This window comes from Vombatus ursinus, unplaced genomic scaffold (assembly GCF_900497805.2).
Source record: "Vombatus ursinus unplaced genomic scaffold, bare-nosed wombat genome assembly UNPS02014861.1, whole genome shotgun sequence".
NCBI classification, from domain to species: domain Eukaryota; kingdom Metazoa; phylum Chordata; class Mammalia; order Diprotodontia; family Vombatidae; genus Vombatus; species Vombatus ursinus.
This window is the reverse complement of record NW_020954639.1, coordinates 15,028,894-15,048,320: the sequence shown is the minus strand read 5'-3', so window position 1 is coordinate 15,048,320 and position 19,427 is coordinate 15,028,894. Positions and strand designations below refer to the sequence as shown.

At 38.1% G+C, this 19,427-nt stretch overlaps 1 protein-coding gene across 1 annotated transcript in view; it reads left to right on the top strand.

Moving 5' to 3' along the window:
* Positions 1 to 18,663, top strand: part of GAD2 (glutamate decarboxylase 2) — an 82,869-nt gene extending 64,206 nt beyond the window's left edge. The window contains exons 14-16 of the mRNA XM_027841623.1: positions 2,205 to 2,312; positions 3,805 to 3,894; positions 18,490 to 18,663. Coding sequence (XP_027697424.1) covers positions 2,205 to 2,312; positions 3,805 to 3,894; positions 18,490 to 18,663 — 372 coding nt within the window. The remainder of the gene's footprint in view (positions 1 to 2,204; positions 2,313 to 3,804; positions 3,895 to 18,489) is intronic.
* Positions 18,664 to 19,427: the final 764 nt, after the last annotated feature.

The following is a 19,427-nucleotide window of genomic DNA, read 5'->3' as shown; positions in this document are numbered from 1 at the left end:
TCTTCTTCTTCTTCTTCTTCTTCTTCTTCTTCTTCTTCTTCTTCTTCTTCTTCTTCTTCTTCTTCTTCTTCTCCTACTCCTTCTCCTTTCCCTTCTCCTTCCCCTTTTCCTTCCCCTTCTCCTCCTTTTTTGAGGCAATTGGGGGTAAGTGACTTGCCCATGGTCACACAGCTAGTACATGTCTGGGGCAGGATTTGAATTCAGGTCTGCTTGACTCCAGTGCCAGTGATCTATCCACTGAGCCACCTGACTGTTCCACGAATTCTTACTAAGACAGACTAACTGGGCACATAGGGAGCTTTCAATTGGACCCTCCCAGACTAAGAATCTGTTTATTCCATGAGAAGGAGCTGAGAAGAATTGGTCTTTAGCTGACCTTCATCAGTTATATCAAAAACCTTGGGGCAATGATGTGCTCCATTGGCTCGTGCCCTCTCTGTCACTGTTTTTTTTATAATCAGTAGGAGGGTGGACACTCCCTATTAAGCCTTCAGGATCCTTGTAATGACCTAATATTCTTCTGCTTTCTATTTGAATTATCATCATAGTGACTATGCTGGCTTTGGAGTCAAAGGATCTGAGTTTGAATCCTAGCTTTGCCACTCACTACCCATATGACCTTGGGCAAGTCACGTAGTTTGGGGACTTCACCATTCTCATTTGTAAAGTGAGGGGGTTCAATTAGATGACCTCTGAGGTCTCTCCTAACTCAAAATTTATTTTAATTCTAGAACTTTTGAAAAATGCTCATAGGAAAATATGCAAGTCATATATTGGTGTCATAGGACATCATTTCCCACAGCTTGTCAGAAAAAAGGACATATTAAAAACTTTTAAAATATTTTAATTATTTATTTTAATTATTTTTTATTATATTATAATTTTATATATTATATTATATTTATAATATTATTATTAGTGTTTGTATATTTAATTAAAATGCTAGAATGTAAGTTCCTTGAGTGCCAAGACAATTTTACTTCTACCCCAGTGCCTAAGTAGGTGCTTAATAAATGTTAGTTGATTGATTTCATCCAAAGTTTACCAATTGTAGCAAATATTTCTTTATGGTAAGTAAAGTGTTACCTATTTAATGAATAAGGAAATTTAGGCCCATGGAGGTTAAATGATTTGGCCAGGGTCACACAATGAGTTAATGGCAGAAACAGGAACAGGACTAATTCTGAAGCCTAATCTTCCTCCCTTAATTACTGACTCATCCTGGTCCTGGTTATAACCAGTCTATAGCCCTAGAGCTGATTTTCTTGAGGTTCACATCCATCCACAGTGGTCCAAAGTTCCAGCTTGTAAGAGAAACGTTTGGCCATCCCAAGGTCCATGCTAAATGGACCCCCATTTCTAGATTAATCCTAAGCAATCAGAACATCTAATGATGGCAGACCAGAGCACACCAGAGGTAGGCTAAAACCCTGTGTTCCACCAGGGCTAAACTAGAACCCAGTATTATCCTGGATCTGAGGGGTTGAGGGAGCATTCTGCAGAATATAAGATGTCACATCCCCTTGACTTAGACTGTGTTTCATTTGTTAAGAGACAATGACATATATCTCTGTCTTTTCCCAGCCAGACCACATAAAATTAGACTATAAACAGGAAAGTTATCACTTTGAGTTATCCACCTCGGTTTAATTATTGTTAGAAAAACGTTAAGTGCTCCTGTTATGGGTAGTAGCTATTTTCTAAGTCATTCCATTGGCACTCAATAAATGTTAAAGGATGAAGGAGAGAAATCATTTTAAAAGCCATTCTCTAGAGTGTGCTGTCTTAGGGTTAATCAATAGGAGACCAAAGCTACTTAGAATTAAGATCATAGGTGCAGATAGGGTAGGGTCCTTAAAAGCATCCAATCCAGCCCCTTCATTTTACAGATGAATAAACTGAGGCCCGGCAAGACTAATCAACTTGCTCAAAGCTACACAGCTAGTTAGTTGTAAAGCTAGGATCTGGACCCAGATTCTTTGACTCCAGATCCAGAGCTCTCTCCACTGTACCACACTGCCTATTTTATATATTTGCAAGGCTATTTCCAGGGGCTCCAGAAACAAAACTTGAGAGGAAAGTGTTACAGAGGCTGTAAAGTAGGAGTCTGGCTTCTGGAATCTGCATGGACTATTTCTAGCTTGAACTGAAAGCTCCATTTTCCCCCATCAGGCACTAACTAAACTTTACATTCCTTCTCTTAGGGGACCACCGGATTTGAAGCACAAATTGACAAGTGTTTGGAGCTGGCAGAGTATTTATACAATCTTATAAAAAACAGAGAAGGATATGAAATGGTGTTTGATGGGAAGGTATGGCTGTCCTCTGATTTACCTAATCCTGACTTTGCTCCAAATAATAAATTGTCTGTGTCTTGTGTTAATCATGTCTGGGAAGCAGCGTGTGCGATGGTAGTTTCCATGATCCAGAATGGTCACTTTAATGGTATATTCATGAGATGCAGGGGCTACAAAAACTCTTATTTAGAGGTTATCTTGGACTCCACACTCTCTTATCCTCCATGTGCAATCAGTTGCTAAATTCTGTTTATTCCACATCCCCTTCCTCCCCTGACACTGTTAGCACCCTGAAAAAGTAAGGTGGAGTCAGACTGTAAAGGGTGTTAAATGGAGGGCTTTGTGTTTGTGTTTGTATTTTATCCTGGGGTCAACAGTGGGTCACGAAATGGTTTTTGATCAGGACAGTAACATGGCCATACCTGTGCCTTTGGAATATCATTTCATTAGCTATGGAGGATGGATTAGATAGGGGAGAGACTGGAATCAAGGAAACCAGTTAGGAAGCCATCACAATAATCCAGATGAGATATGATGAGGGTCTAGAATGGTAGCAGTAAGAATAAAAATAAACGGACAGACATGGAGAGAGATATGAAAGTGAATTGATAGGTCTTGTGAACTAATTAGATATAGGAAGAGAAACAGGGAAAAGTGTATAGTCTGTTTTCCAGTTTTCCAGTGTGGTTTTTCTAATTTCTACCCCTTCTGTACCCATTAATTCTGGAATAGTTTTTCCCTATGCCATATAGACATGCAAGTCCATTACTCAATATAGGTATCTCACATCAACTCCCCATGCTATATTTATAGGACAAATAGATTGAGGCTATAGAGATATGTTACTGGGTTGATGTCTCCTGATTTTTTTAAAGACTGTATATCTCAGGGCAGGTAGGTGGTGCAGTGGGTAGAGCATTGGCCTCAGACACTTGACACTTATAAGCTGTGTGACGTGGGCAAATCACTTAACCCCACTGCCTAGCCAAAACAAAATAAAACAAAACATAAAAACTGTATCTCTCTACCTCACCCTGGAAGTTCAGGGTCTACTCATGGGCCCATTTCCACTACTGATTGTCAGAAACTTTGACCTGCTCCATTTCAGACCTGGGTCAGTTTGTCCCTTCTTTAGGCAAACTGGTAGCCCCTCACCATTTCTGATGGACTTGCATATTGATGCCAAACTTAGTGCAGACACCTAATGAGCATAGCCCATTGCTGCTCAACATTCCTAAGCGCACGAGATTCACCAACCTTAGCTTTCCTAGTAATGGGGGTTATAGATGTGCGCCACCATATCTGGATCTCCCAATTTATTACAAATATCATACATATAGCATATCCTGTCATTCATTCATTAAATAAATTCACTGTTAACATATCAGTCATCAGTAGGTGTTTCATAGAGTGTAAATCAAAGAACGCTGATTTGCAGTCATTGGTACTAACCTACTTTAAATATTAATTATGAAACAAAGTCTTGTTTGATTATTTTCCCATGTAGCCTCAGCACACAAATGTCTGCTTCTGGTATATCCCCCCAAGTTTACGGCACTTGGAAGACAAGGAAGAAAGAATGAGTCGTCTCTTAAAGGTAAATGATCCATGAGTTCCTATGATATGTATATTGGGTTTTCTACTTATGTATATACGTATGCATACACACGATGGACAGTGTTTAAGAGAAATGTGACATCTGTACATCGGTTTTCCGCTTGAGTTGTTGTAAACTCTTTTGTAAGCATAGAGTGCTTGTTAATAGCAATTTTAGGAAACCTGAAAATGCCTATGCTCTCAATACCTTCATTTACTTCCCTGTGCTTACAGGAGAATTTATTGTGTCTTAAAACTAAATAATTAAGCGATCACCCTTCCTCCATTGCCATTACTAGAGCATTAAAATGGCAGCAGGGACACGGATGGAATGTTGAAGCGAAGCTGGCTCGAGGGCTGTAGACGAGGCAGCAGTAGAACAGCCTTCGTGCCTCTCACTGAAGTATTCACGGCAAGACCGTAAGAGAATTCACCTGTGTGCAGTTCAAGAGAGCCCTTTTGAGGAAGGCAACTGATCACGGGGTAGTGTCTGAGGAAAGGGACCAGGACAGTGAAGGGCCTTGAGATCACGCCATGGGAGGATTCATTGAAAGAGCTGTGGGCATTGAGCCTAGGAAACAGAAGATCTGGAGGGACGTGATTTGTTGTTAACTGCTGTTCATTTGCTTCAGTCGTGTCTGACTCTCCATGACCTCATTTGGGGTTGTCTTGGCAGAGATATTGGAGTGGTTTGCCATTTCCTTCTCCAGCTCATTTTACAGATGAGGAAACTGAGGCAAACAGGATGAAGTGATTTGCCCAAGGTCACACAGCTAGGAAGTGTCTGAGGCCAGATCTGGACTAAGGAAGATGAGTCTTTCTGACTCTGGGTCTGGCATTCTATGCACTGTGCCACCTAGTTGCCACATTGGAAGTCACACACACATTGTGTACCCCTCCCACATGGTCTGATATAATCTGATACAAGTAAAATCAGTGTAAAATGAACATTAAAAGCAGCCTTGAAGGGAAAAAGAAGTCCAGGAAGGCCATTAACCCAGGGAAGAAGAGTATAAAGGGAGAGGCTGGGCCTTGGTGACAATAGTAGGATTTTAAGGATATACACAACCAATAGAAATAAGTAAACACAATATATGTACACATACACACACATGCTCACACACACATATGTTTGCACAGGCATACATACATAAGTGTGTATATTTATAGATACAATATACATATATATGTATGCATATACACAGCACATATATTCATACACATATACATGCATATATTCACATATACATGCATAGACACACATATATGCATATACATATGTATGCGAACTTGGGGTCTTTTTTAGTACTTACCTGTGGGAGAGTGGGACCACATGATCCAGCAGATAGAGAGAGCCGAGTTCAAGTTCTGACTCTAATATAGATTGGTTGTACAAATCACTCAACCTCTCAATGTCCAAGGTACTTCTCTAAGATAGGATTGCTTATCTTTTTCATTTTCTAGATCCTCTTAGCATCTGATGAAGCCTGTAGATTTGTTCTTAGAATAATGTTTTTTAATTTTTTTTTTAATTTTTGAAGGCAATTGGGGTCAAGTGACTTGCCCAGGGTCACACAGCTAGTAAGTGACAGGCCAGATTTGAACTCAAGTCCTCCTGACTCCAGGGCCTGTGCTCCATCCAGTATGCCACCTAGCTGCCCCTGAACAATGTTTTGAAATGTATAAAATAAAATACTTAAGATGACAAATGAAACTTATTATACTAACAGTTATCCAAAAAAAAATTTTTAATAAGGCCATAGCCCCCAGGTTGAGATCCCCTTCTTTAAGACTATTAGTTGTAGAAAATCGGGGGTCTTTATTGATAGAAAAGTGTCCTCACCACAAGTTCCTTTCACCAATGAAATCTCAGGTCCTAACCTACAAACAAGCCATGGGGAGCTACCTCCCTTGTGTCAGAGATCTAGCCCAGTCCCTACTAAGCTCGTTACCTGATTCATTAAGGAACCTGAAACAGGTTATTACTGTCTTCAGTTTCTCCAGGTAGCATGCAAAACAAAAGCTGTCCTGCAGAACCTCTCTCTGAGGGACTGTGTGGGGAGTGGGCCTTTTTAGAAACTCTGATACAGGGCAGCACCCATCCAGTGAGTGAGTCAAACACACTTTTGAAGCAGAAATTCCTGAGATTGCACCTTATGTTCCCTCTTCTAAGGGAGTGCTTGTCAAGGGCAGGAAATGTGAGGTTGTAGTTGGGAGAAAGTAGGAGAAGTGAAGGAGAATTTCACTTTGAGAAAAATATTTTCTTTTCCTTCTGAATTATCAGAGATTCGCTCCCCAAAATAATCTGAGAAATGGAAAGTTATATGTGGGTCTTTTATTATCACTTCCAAAATTAGTATAGGTTTCCTCTTCTGCTGAGGACTGTGGCTAAAAGCGGATTGTTTAGAATTATCAATTGGAAATGTATTTTAGCTTGGATGAATAATCTGCTTTTTGGTCCCACTTACAGGGACAATGACAAGAAAGCCTTGAGGGGCCCAGAAGCCTGATCAAGTTCAAGGTTAAAAGTTCCTGTGATCTGGCCTCTCACCTCAAACTTGAACAGACTTCTGGCCTTCTCTGTCTTTCTGTGGCAAGACCAAAAGCCAGGTTACAGGCAGATGAGAGAAGGAAAACCATCAAAAGTGAATCAAGATCCCTAAGAGATGATCTGAGAGATGACAAACATATTCTAGGAAGGAGTCGCTTGAGAAGAAATGAGAAGAATATTGATTATATGAGAAGAAAATCTGTGATTTTCCTGACAGTATCAGGAATGATATTTTCTTATTTAAATTATAAAAATTGCCTTTATTAGTAACTAACTTTACTTATTTTAACAAGAATACTAGAGTCAGATGAGTCCATTCTTTTTTCTTCTCCTAAATAAAACCACCAACTAGGGGAAGAATCAATTCAACCCAACAAACAGTTATTAAGGACTTACTATCTTCAAGGCACTATGTTAGGTCCAAGCAGGACAGACAAAAACACAACAGTATCTGTCTTCAGGAAACTTACATTCTCCTAGAAGGATAAAGCTTGTACACAGATGAATATAATACAAGGTAGGATGTGAAGGTGACTAGGAAGAGATTAGACTAAGCAGTGTAGTAACAACTAAGCCAAAAGAAAGCACTAAAAATGAGAGATCCGAGAAGGGGGAGTCAGCATCTGAGCTGATCCTTGAAGGAAGATGAAGATTATGAAATTTATTCAATGGTTCATTTGAATGACACTTTAAAGTTGGCAAAGCACTTTATATACATCATTTGATTTGAGGCTTAAAACAACCCAGATAGGTAGATATTTCAAATAAATATTATTAACCCCTGATTACAACTGACTGTATAAAGTAACGAATAGAATACTAGGCTAGGAGTCAAGATGACCAGAATTCAAATCCTGCCCTTTTTCCTCCTAGTGGTGTGACCCTAGGCAAGTCACTTAACCTCTATGTTCCTCAGGAAATTCCATAAGACTTATTTTCTATGTTAGGATGAGTTGGGTTAGATCTGTAATTGGCATAGGGAGTTCCCATATCAGGAATTACAAACAGTGATTACAAATTACAAACAAATCCTGCATATATTCGAATTTATGCACAAGGAAATTGAAACTCATTGAGTTTAAGTGATTTATCTACATTTATATAGCCAACAATTGTTAAAGGTAAAATTTGAACTCAGATTTTCCTCTTTAAAATCACAAATGTAGGTTTTAGCATATTATATAACGTGTGATAGAAATGGAAATCTTTCCCTGGCAATCAAGGTTAGCATACCATCAAATCTTTAACATACTCTTGACAATCTGAATATTGGAAAAGGATGCTGAGAAACTCATACTGAATCCTCTCTTCTACCCCTCTCTTTTCATTACTGAATCTGTCTGTCTGGATAATTGCTTTAGCTGCCTGGTCACTGGCAAGAAATGGAAATGTAACCACATATGTATTTTAAGTTTAACCTTTCTCCATTTATATCTAAAACAAAGGAGAAAACATTTTTGAGAAAAGAGTTTTGTTCAGCAAAAAGACCTTCAAAAATAATCTAACCAGAGAAGGGCTGAAGGGAAACAGGTCAAATCTAAGGAATAAAAAGAGCCCATAGAATTGAAGGGGGATAGTGTATATATTTATACATGTGACTTAAAGGGAGGCCAGAACAGAACCAGGGTAGTGTCCACTTTCCCCAACCCTTAGATAGGGCCAGGGCCTAAGACCAAATCAGTCCCATTGAGGCAAAGTTGGTTACTGGCCAGAGGGAGTACATTTAATTGATAATAAGGAATTGTGGGGATCAGATCCTGATATGTTAATTAGGCAACCTGTTAAAGGTGGCAGGAAAGTCTCCTGATAATAAAGGAATTGACTGGCCCATTATGAATGCTAGGCAGGGTATCCCATGGTAGGTGGTCAAAAGCCACTATAACCAGCCTGTGTATAGAAACAAAAAGACAGACCTCTGGACAGCAGAAGCAAGTTTCCAGACATAGATAGTCTTATCCTCGCAAATAAATTTTTTCAAATTTATTTTTTTTTAATTTTGAATTCTCTCTCTCCAATCCCTACATGACTCATTGAGAAGGCAAGCAATATGATATCAATTATACATGTGAAATCATGCAAAACTTATTTCCATATTAGGCATGTCACACAAAAAAGGCAAAAAAAAAAAGAAAGGGAAAATTATACTTCAATTTGCACTCAGAGTTAATAAGTTCTCTCTCTCTGGAGGTGGACAGGATTTTTTATTATGGGTCTTTTGGAATTGTCTTGGGTCACTGTTGATCAGAGTAGCTAAGGTGTTCACAGTTGATCATCATTACAGTATTGCTGTTACTGTGTACAATGATCTCCTGGTTCTGCTCATTTCATTCTGCATTAATTCACATGTGTCTTCCCAGGTTTTTCTGAAACCATCCTGCTCATCATTTCTGACAGCACTATGAGGTCTGGAATTCCCTTGGCTGGGGAACTCTCTATCTTCCCAAGGGCCAATATACCCATGGACTGGGATATTCTTGGCTTCCCCAAACAGAGGAGTTGATTTTATACCAAAGAAAGAGGCCAGGAGCTCCAGATTGATTATAGATAGTAGTTTAATCAATAGGATTACTTACAGTAATTATGCCAGTCTGGGGTGGCTGCCAGATGAAACAGTCTCAATAATGAATTGATCCCCATGAAAACCCCAGGAAACCCCAGTGATAATTATAGAAATCAGACAAAGGGAGGAGGAGTTATAGAGTGCTTCACTGCAGATTAGTGGAAATTTTGGGTTTTCTGCTTGGTAATGAGCTCATTTCCAAGCTTGGGCATTAAGCCAGGACTGTTGGGTAAATGTCCAAGCACAGGGTTGTGTACTGGTCATGTACTGGTCATTAACTGGCCACTTTGTCCGTGTTATGGCTTTCACTGATCACACTATCTAGGTTATGGTTTTTACCGGTCACAGTGTGTAAGTTATGGTTTTCACTTCTTACTGTGTTTTATAGCTTTTCCCCAATAGGGACTCCACAGCACAGTTTACCGTAATTTGTTCAGCCATTCCCCAGTTGGTGGGCATCCCCTCAATTTCCACTTCTTTGCCACCACAACAAAAGCTGCTATAAATATTTGTGTACATGTAAGTCCTTTCCCCTTTTTCTTTGATCTCCTTGGGATATAGACCTAGTAGTGGTATTGCTGGATTAAAGGGTATGCACAATTTTATAGCCCTTTGGGCACAGTTCCAAATTTTACTCCAAAATGGTAGGGCCCATTTACAATTCCACCAATAGTGCATTAGTGTCCCTATTTCTCCACATGCTCTCTAACATTTATCACCTTCCTTTTCTGTCATCTTAGCCAATCTAATAGTATAAGGCGATACTTCAGAGTTGTTTCAATTTTCATTTCACTAATCAATTGTGATTTAGAGCATTTTTCTGTAGCTATTGATAGCTTCTATTTCTTTTTCTGAAAATATCCTGTTCATATTCTTTGACCATTTATCAATTAGAGAATGGCTCTTATTTTTATAAATTTGATTCAGTTCTCTCTCTCTCTCTTATATATATATTTGTGTGTGTGTGTGTGTGTGTGTGTGTGTGTGTATGAGAAATGAGGCCTTTATCAGAGAAACTTGGTGTAAACATTTTTGGCAGTACTTTATTGTGCATGGTATCTTTTAGCAAAATGTAGTTTCCCTGATTATCTTTTAATTAGGTTTATTCATGCTTTGTCTAACATCATGACTGCTGCCCTGATTTTTTTTTTTACTTCAGCTGAAGCATAATAGATTCTGCTATAGTGTCTTATTTTAACTCCGTATATGTCTTTCTATTTCTAGCATGTTTCTTGTAAACAACATATTGTTGGATTCTGGTTTCTAATCCATTCTGCTATCTGCTTCCATTTTGAGTGAGCTCATTCCATTCACATTCACAGTTATGATTACTAACTGTGTATTTCCCTTCATCCTATTTTCTTCTGTTTATCCTCCTCTCTGTTTTTACCCTGTCCCTTCTCAAACATTTGTTTTGCTTTTGACTACTGCCTCGCTTAACCCTCTCTCCCTTTTATCACCCCTATCTTTCTCTTATCTCCTTCCTCTCTTACTTCTCTTTTTGGTAAGATAGATTTCTGTCAGCTAGGTGGCACAATGGATAGAGTGCTGGTCCTGGAGTCAGGAAGACCCATCTTCCTGAGTGTAATCTGGCCTGAGACACTTACTAGCTTTTTGACCTTAGCCAAATCACTTAACCCTATTTGTTTCAGTTTTCTCATCTATAAAATGAGCTGGAGAAGGAAACGACAACCTGCTCCAGTATCTTTGCCAAGAAAACCCCAAACAGGATCATGAAGAGTCAGACACAACTAAAAAACAACTGAACAACAATAAGATTTCTATACCCAATTGACTGTGTGTTTATATGTGTGTATATGTATATATATATATGTATATGTATATGTATATATATATGTATGTATATAATTCCCTCTTTGGACCAATTCAGATGAGAGTGAGGTTTACATATACATACATATATATATATATATATATATATACACATACATACACACACACACACACACACACACACATATATATATAAAATTCCCTCTTTGGACCAATTCAAATGAGAGTGAGGTTCAAGTATTGCTTGCTACTATCCCCTTTCCCCTCCACTCTAAAAACTCTTTCTTAAGCACATCTTTTCTGTGAGATAATTTTCCCCATTCTTCCTCTCCCTTCCCCTTTTTCCTAGTGCATTCTTCTTTCTCAGCCATCCATTTTTTAGATCATCCCAATGTAATCAATTCGTTCCCATGCCTTTTGTCTATGTAGAGTCCTTCTAATGGCCCTAAGAATGATAAAATTCTTAGGAGTTACATGTATCACCTTTCCATAAAGGAATGTAAATAGTTTAACCTTATTGAGTCCTCTATGATTTCTCTTTTATGTTTATCTTTTTATGCTTCTCTTGAGTCTTATATCTGAATGTCAGATTTTCTATTTAGCTCTAATCTTTTCATCAGAAATGCTTGAAAGTCCTCTATTTCATTAAATATCCATTTTCCCCCTGAAGAATTATACTCTGTTTTGCTGCATAGGTTATTTATAACCCTAGCTGCCTTGCCTTCCAGAATATCATATTCCAAGTCCTTCACTCTTTAATGTGAAAATCACTAATTCTTGTGTGATCCTGACTGTGACTCCATAATATTTAAATGGTTCTTTCTGGTTATTTGCAATTTTTTCTTCTTAACCTGGGACCTCTGTAATTTGGCTATAATATTCCTGAGAGTTCTTGTTTTGGATTCTCTCAGGAGGTGATCAGTGGCTTCTTTCAATTTCTATTCTACCCTCTGGATCTAAGATATCAGGGCAGTTTTCTTTTATAATTTCTTGAAATATGATGTCTAAACTCTTTGTTTTTGATCATGACATTTTGGTAGTCTGATAATTCTTAAATGATCTCTCCTTGATATATTTTCTAGATCAGATGTTTGTCTGATGAGAAATTTCACATCTTCCTCTATTTTTTCATTCTTTTGATTTTGTTTTATTGTTTCTTGATGTCTAATGCAGTCATTAGCATTTATCCAATTCTAATTTTTTTAGAAGGCAATTGGGGTTAAGTGACTTGCCCAGGGTCACACAGCTAGTAAGTGTCAAGTATTTGGTCTGAGGCCAGATTTGAACTCAGGTCCTCCTGACTTCAGAGCCAGTGCTCTATCCACTGCGCTACCTAGCTGCCCCCCAATTCTAATTTTTAAGGAATTATTTTCTTCAGTGAGCTTTTGTACCTCTTTTTCCACTTGGCCTATTTTGCTTTTTAAGGAGTTCATTTCTTAAGTATCCCTCTTTTACCATTTGGCCAGTTCTGGTTTTTATTTCTTCAGTATTTTTTGTGCCTCTTTTACCAAGTTATTGATTCTCTTTTCATAATTTTCTTGCATTACTTTCATTTCTTTTCCCAATTTTTCCTCTACCATTCTTATATCTTTCTTTAACTCTTTTAGGAATTCTTATTGGGCTTGTGTCCAATTTGCAAGGGGATTTTCTTTGAGGCTTTGCTTGTACCTGTTTTCATATCACTGTCTTCCAAGTTTGTGTCTTCCCTGTCACCATAGCAGCTTTTTTATGGTCAGGTTCTTTTTGTTGTTGTTGTTGTTTTTTAGTCTATTTCTTGACTTTGAACTTTATGCTAAAGTTAGGCTTTGCTCACCTGAACAAGGGGAAGCACTGTTCCAAGCTTTAGGCTTTTTCATGCTCCTGTTTTCAGAGCTTTCAGGGGCTCTACTTGGAGCTTCCAAAGTAGTGTTATCTTAGGAGAGGTATGGTCACTGCTGTCCAGGTCTGCCCTCTGGTCTTTACCCAGGAAGGGATCCCTGCTCCCCCACAGCCACAAACACTAACATTCCTCTCTACCGTGAAACTGCTCCCTTGTGACCAACCAGAAGCACTCCTCTCCACCCTGCAACTGAGACCAAGAATGGCATATGGATAATGGCAATGCCAAGCAGCACCAAGTGCCAGCTCAGCATCCCCTATAATTTCTTTCTGACCAGTTGTCCAACCCTAAAACTGCTCCTACTGCTGCTACTATTGCAGCCTTTTCCAAGGCCCAGAATTGCTGCCACTGCCACATGTGCTCCAGGCTGGCCCCCACCACAGTGGCACAGGCCTTTCCTTCCAAAATGTCTCATCCTGACCCGGGCCGCCCCAGAATTCAACTATTTGACATGTTGTTTCAAAGCTGTTTGGAGAGGAACGTTCAGAGAGTTCAGCCTCTACTCTGCCATTCTGCATGAATACAATTAAGGAGAATCTGTCCATGTTAGAAAATAAGATTGTGATCACATAAGGGGCTCACTCTGATAGACACTGAAGCAAAAAAGGAGCTTGTGATAGGTTACTGATTACTACAATACAGATAGACCCACGTGAAGTAAGGACAGATGAGCGGTGACCGAGGACTTTATTCAGAAACACCATTATTTAGTCTTGAAGGACACTTGCTTTGGAGTCACAAGACAGATAAGTTGATAGCAATGTCTCTGGTTCCTTTTGTCTTCATTACACTCAGTTATTATCTCCAACTCTTCTATCTCCTTAATACAGTCCATTATGGCTTGAAGGGTTTACAAATGAGTAGGAATGGATCTAAAATAAAGAGTAAAGACAACATTGGATGTGTACTTTTAGGAAGGATGTACTATAGTAAATGCTTTTTAAATATTGGGTAATAGAGGAGGAAAGGGAAATTTGATAAATGAATGTGGCCTTTAAAGTTCAAGATTAGTTTTCTTCATCTTCTTTTATTATTGTTGTTATTAAAATGAGTAGTATTTATAGCACTTTAAGAGAAATAAATGCTATAGTAGATAGAGTGGCCAACCTTGACATAAGAAAAAAAATGGCTCAAATCCTGCTTTTGACATATACACAGGCTGGCTGTGTGACTATGGGCAAGACATTTCACTTCAGTGCCCCAAGCAACTCTCTAAGCCCATAAGTAAGAGGGGAGTTGTCTGTCTTTATATCTGCATTGGTAGAAGGAGTTTCTCTGTAGGGAGTTTTTGGTGGGCATGAAGAGACAGAGAGAGAGAGAGACAGAGAGAAAAACAAAGAGGGACAAAGAGAGAGAGAGAGAGAGAGAGACAGAGAGAGAGAGACAGAGAGAGAGAGACAGAGAGAGAATGTAAAATTGTTTTCAAACTTTATAGCTAGCTATAGGTGTGTTAATATCTTATGATTTGCTAATACACAGTAGGAATAGATTTTCTATGCTTTCTCCCCTGCCTAATTCCTGCTACTTTAACATAAGCCCTCTTTGGAGAAAGCAAATGTTGACTCAAGCAGGAGAAATGTTCACTGGCCCTTATTTTAGCAAGCATGAGAAAGCTAATGGACCAGCAGTAAAGAATGATCTCCTAATGCCCTTCATCTCCACTTCCACAGCCCCAACAGGGCTCCTGTTGATTAGATCTCCAGTGGACTCTCAGTTTGAAAGAGAGGGAAGCCTTTTCCCAGTGGGTTTCTTTATTCTGCTGATGTCTAGAAGGAAATGAGAACTCAATACATGCATCCAAGTCATCAGAATCTTATTCTCCCTTTGCACTCATTGTTAGTGTTTAATCAGTTGCCACTGATATTCCATTTATTTGGCACTGCGTCTTTTACAGCATCTTCCAGAAGTAACACAACTATTTAGACAACTGTGGATTTGCCAGGTTCAAAGGCAGGTGGACTTTGATACTGTTTATTCCAAAGTCTGTCTGGCATGTGAACTGATAACAGATTAATGTTTTGACCTTTGATTTTCACTAATTTAAAAAAATAGAGGTGATCACATTTCACAAAATTCTGCCATTTAGATGCTGTTTGCTCGGGTTACCCATTTAGGCATTAAGTTGGGACTTAATGTCAAGTCCGTTGTGATCAGTATCTTACATGTTTTGAATAGCCACAAAGGTCTAGATGTTGTATAAGGACCTCATATAAATTCATCCCTCCATCTGCAGACATTAAATCTAACAACCAGCTAAAACATAGAAACAATTAGGGATCCTTTCTTGTTTCTTAAGTTTCTTCATATTCATATAGTTCTCAAATTGGTCTCAGAAACTGGAGTTCCTTTTCTAATTGGAGATTTCTGGTTCTGGTTGTGCATACGATCAATTGCTAGTCTTTAGCCTCACTTGTTTCCTCCACTTCCATTTTCCAGGTGATTCTGTCCAGCAGCACTGTATTTTCCGTCAGGACTTAGTTTTTGTCTGCCTCTGTTGAGGTGCACTCCCTGCACTCACCTAGTACTATCTAGTACTCCAACTAGATAGATTCCAGTTTCAAATCTCAGTTCAGATTCAGCATTCATGCCAGTGGGAAGAGCACACCGTATGTTAGCTCACCATTAGAGGACAATGTTGAGTATGGGTACAAGTCATACAGAATTTTAGCACATTCCAAGCAGGAAATGACCTTAGAAATTATGAAGTCCAGCCCATTAATTTTACAGACAAAGAAACTAATTCTCAGAGTCCAAGGTCAGTTACAAAATAAGTAGAAGAATCAGGATTTGGACCCAGGTCTTCTGATGCCAAATCCAAAGCTCTTTCTACCATTCCATCAATCATAGTATGTTTAGAGTAGGAAGAAGTCTTGTAAGTAATCTAGTTCAACCTTCTCTTTTAACAGATAAGGAAACTAGATTTGCCCAAGAACTCCCAGTGCGTTTATCCAATCTGGTCCTATAACCTAAACTAAAGATTTCATATGTGTTAGACATTTTAAGGAAAGGAACTGCAGAGAAGCTATTATGGAAAGGAATAAGGATTCAGAAATCACAAGATTATAGCGATTATCACTTTGATTTTTATTTCCATTAATAGAAGCTAAATATCTAGGAGAGAAAAACAAACACAATCTCCATTTCTGAAAGGCAAAATAAATTGTTGGACTTGTGCCTCAAATAAACCTGAAGTCCCTAGGATGACTAACATTCTTGTGCTATCATCCATAACAGTATCATATAATTTTTCCTGTGTATCAGTAAAACATGTTACCTCACAGAAACTATTCAAGGGAAGACTCAGTTTTAGAATCACTGAAAGATATATTGATAGTGGGAATATTTACTAACATACTGTCCAAGAAGCCCTCCAACATGCAGCACTCTCTTTCTCTCTCTTTCTCTCTCTCTCTCTGTCTCATTGTCTCTCTGTCTCTCTCTCTCTCTCTCTCTCACACACACACACACACACACACACACACACACATACGTTCATACATACATATACAAACATCCCATTTTCCCTGGGATACCTTTCCTTTTCCATTTTGCAATTAGCACAGCTGACTTTTTATACTACTTTATGCTTTTGTTATAAAATTCTTTTATATCCTCTAACTTTTTGAGCTTCCTCAGAACCAGGTGAAGTAAACAGTGCAAGTATTATGATAGCCATTTTACAGATGAGGAAACAGAAGTCAAATGACTTACCTGAAGTCCAGGTATTCCAACATCAAATCTAGTACTCTTTCCATTATACCTCACTGCCTCTTCTGAGCCAAAGACAGGGGCCTTCCTTGAAACTTTTGTTTAGGGATCTAGAATTTAAAGTTATACCACTGTATAGAAAGCTTTTTTATTGTGTTCATTCTACATAGTTTTGTGTCTAGTAAGTTCCTACTATATGCTCTTCATTGTGTTAGGCTAAGGGGATGCAGAAATGTAAGACAGTCCTTGCTTTTAAGAAGTTTAAAAACCTAATTAAAGAGATAAAATGTACATATACAAAATGACTAAAGAACAGTAGATAACCAAGGTGAAGACTACAAATACAGTTCTTTGAAGTAAGGGGGAAATGTTAGCTAATGTTGCCATGTAGAACCTTATGAAGGAGGTAAGACTTGAGTGGAGCCTTGAATAGTAGACTGAGGAATTGGGACTTGATTCCATAGGCTATGGGCAGCTGGGTGGCACAGTAGATAGAGTACTGGACTTGGAATCAGAAAGATTTCATCTTCCTGAATTCAAATCTGGCCTCAGATATTTACTAGCTATGTGACCACTTAATCCTGTTTGTCTCAATCTTCTCATTTGTAAAATGAGCTGGAGAAGGAAATGGTGAACTACTCTAGTATCTTTGCCAAGAAAACCCTAAATTGGTTCACAGAGAGTTAGACATGACCGAAAAATGACTCAACAATAACAACAGCTTCATAGGCTTAGACTTACATTTAGCCGTTAGACCAGAACTCATTTTGTGAAACTAAATCTGTTTTACGCTTCTGTTAGATTTATATTTGATGTATCCATGCTACTCTGCCCACTTCCTCACATTCCCTCTTCCAGTTGGACAATGTAAATACTTATTCTGAATTATCTCCACTTCACCAGAATACCATGATTTTTAGAAACTGAAATGTTACCAAAAAAAAGATTTAAAATGAAATATGATGGAGTTGGAGCACAGAAAACTTAAAATACTCTTGAAACAAATGGAAGTTACTACTGGTCTATTTGTCTTCTGTCCTTCCTATTCAGCTTTCCAAATCTTATTTCTAATGTATTTATATTTATTGGGTTAGAATAGCTGTTAGGCATTCTACTCTCTAGCATAATAATAAATAATTTACACCTTCCCCTAAGAAACCACTAGCACCCTTTAAAAAAGAAAGCCAATCAGGTAATGCTTCAATGTTCTGACAGTCTGTGGTCTTGAGTACTTCTTCCAGTGATGAAGATCACAACCTATCTACCTGTTTCCTTCATCCTATGCAACTATTTTCCAAATACTCTATGGGGACCCATATCAGGATTCATCTCGGGATCTCTTGGCTACCAATGCACAACTTGAACTGTAGAATGGATTGTTTGTTTTGTTTTGTTTTGTCATTGGTGTGGAATGACCCCGGGTCAGAAAACTCCTTCCAATACAAATCAGCACCTGTTCTACAAATGTCACATTTTAGAGAGTTACCTAGGAGCACTGAGATGTTAAGTGACTTGTTCACCACCACTCAGATAGCATGTATCAGAAATAGGACTTGAATCCTGACACCCAGACTACCTCTCTGTCTCTCATCATTTCTATCGCTTATGCTATCTCTCATCAGTTAGCCATCACAAGAAAGTTAAAAAAAAACTATTATACCTAACTTGTTAGTGTGAGACGTGACAAAAGTCCCATAATTTGTTTCCCATAATAGCACTGAAGATCACGGAATCAAATATAATATTAGAGTTGGAAGAGACTTTAGAGAGAATCTGTTTGAATCACTTCATCTTATATATGAAGAAACTAAGTCTCTGATAAAGACATGTGGCTGGTAATTGAAAAGCCAGGTCTCAAATGAAAGAATCTTTTCTCTGATGCTCTCATCACTATACCATGATAACCCAGAGGTCTTAATCATATTGCACTGTTAAACCAGTAACTTTGTCTAATCTCAAGAGAACTAAGAATTTACTTCTTAAAGGGAAAACAAATACGGTACTAAATTTTTTTAAAGGAAACATAGTTTCAAAAAAAAAGATTCATTTTTTTTTTTTACATTTGTCTAAGAAAAAAGACACAATCATTTGGTCTCTTCCACAGGTTGCCCCTGTGATTAAAGCCAGAATGATGGAGTATGGAACCACAATGGTCAGCTACCAACCCTTGGGAGATAAAGTCAATTTCTTTCGCATGGTCATCTCAAATCCAGCAGCAACTCATCAAGACATTGATTTCCTGATTGAGGAAATAGAACGCCTTGGACAGGATTTATAATCATCCAGCCAACCAAGCTATCCCAGCTCTCTAGCTAGACAATTAAGTTGTCACAAACTGTGTGAATGTATTTGTAGTTTGTTCCAAAGTGAATCTATTTCTATATTGTGGTGTCAATGTAGAGTACAGTTTAAAAAACCAGGAAACATTGCTCCTTTTAAAAGTCCTTCCTTAAGTTTGAGGATGAATACCTCTTTCATAATCAGCAGTACAATTAATAAGGAAAAGCTGAAAACTGTTAAAATTGGTTCCCCCAATTCCAGCAAAGTGAGCAAAGTTAGTATGTATTTTCATTTCAGAGTAGTAGGGTTGAATGGTGCCAAATTTCTCCCCAAGAGTTACAAAATGTTCTTTGGGGTGCAGTAGGGATAAAAAGACAAAGTAAACATAAAATGTATGTCGAAAATAAAAACTCTTGCCTTTTTCATAGTATTAGAAAAGAATTTCTAATTTACCTATAGCAACATTTCAAATGTATTTAAATACATATAATTTTACAAAAGGAAATATATATATATAAAGAAGATCCTATTTTGTAAAGTATAGATTTTTATTTTATATGGGTTATAAAAGCTTCTGGGGCAGAAATGAAAAACCAAACAGATTTTTTCCTTCCAATGGAGGCACATGAGACACTTAGTAATTCTTATTTTGAAACATAGACCCACAAATTCTTAAAATGGGGAACAACTTATTTCTACATGTCTCACAGCTTGTCACATCTCTAAGGTTTAGTATTTCAAAACCCAAGAGCATCAGAGCTC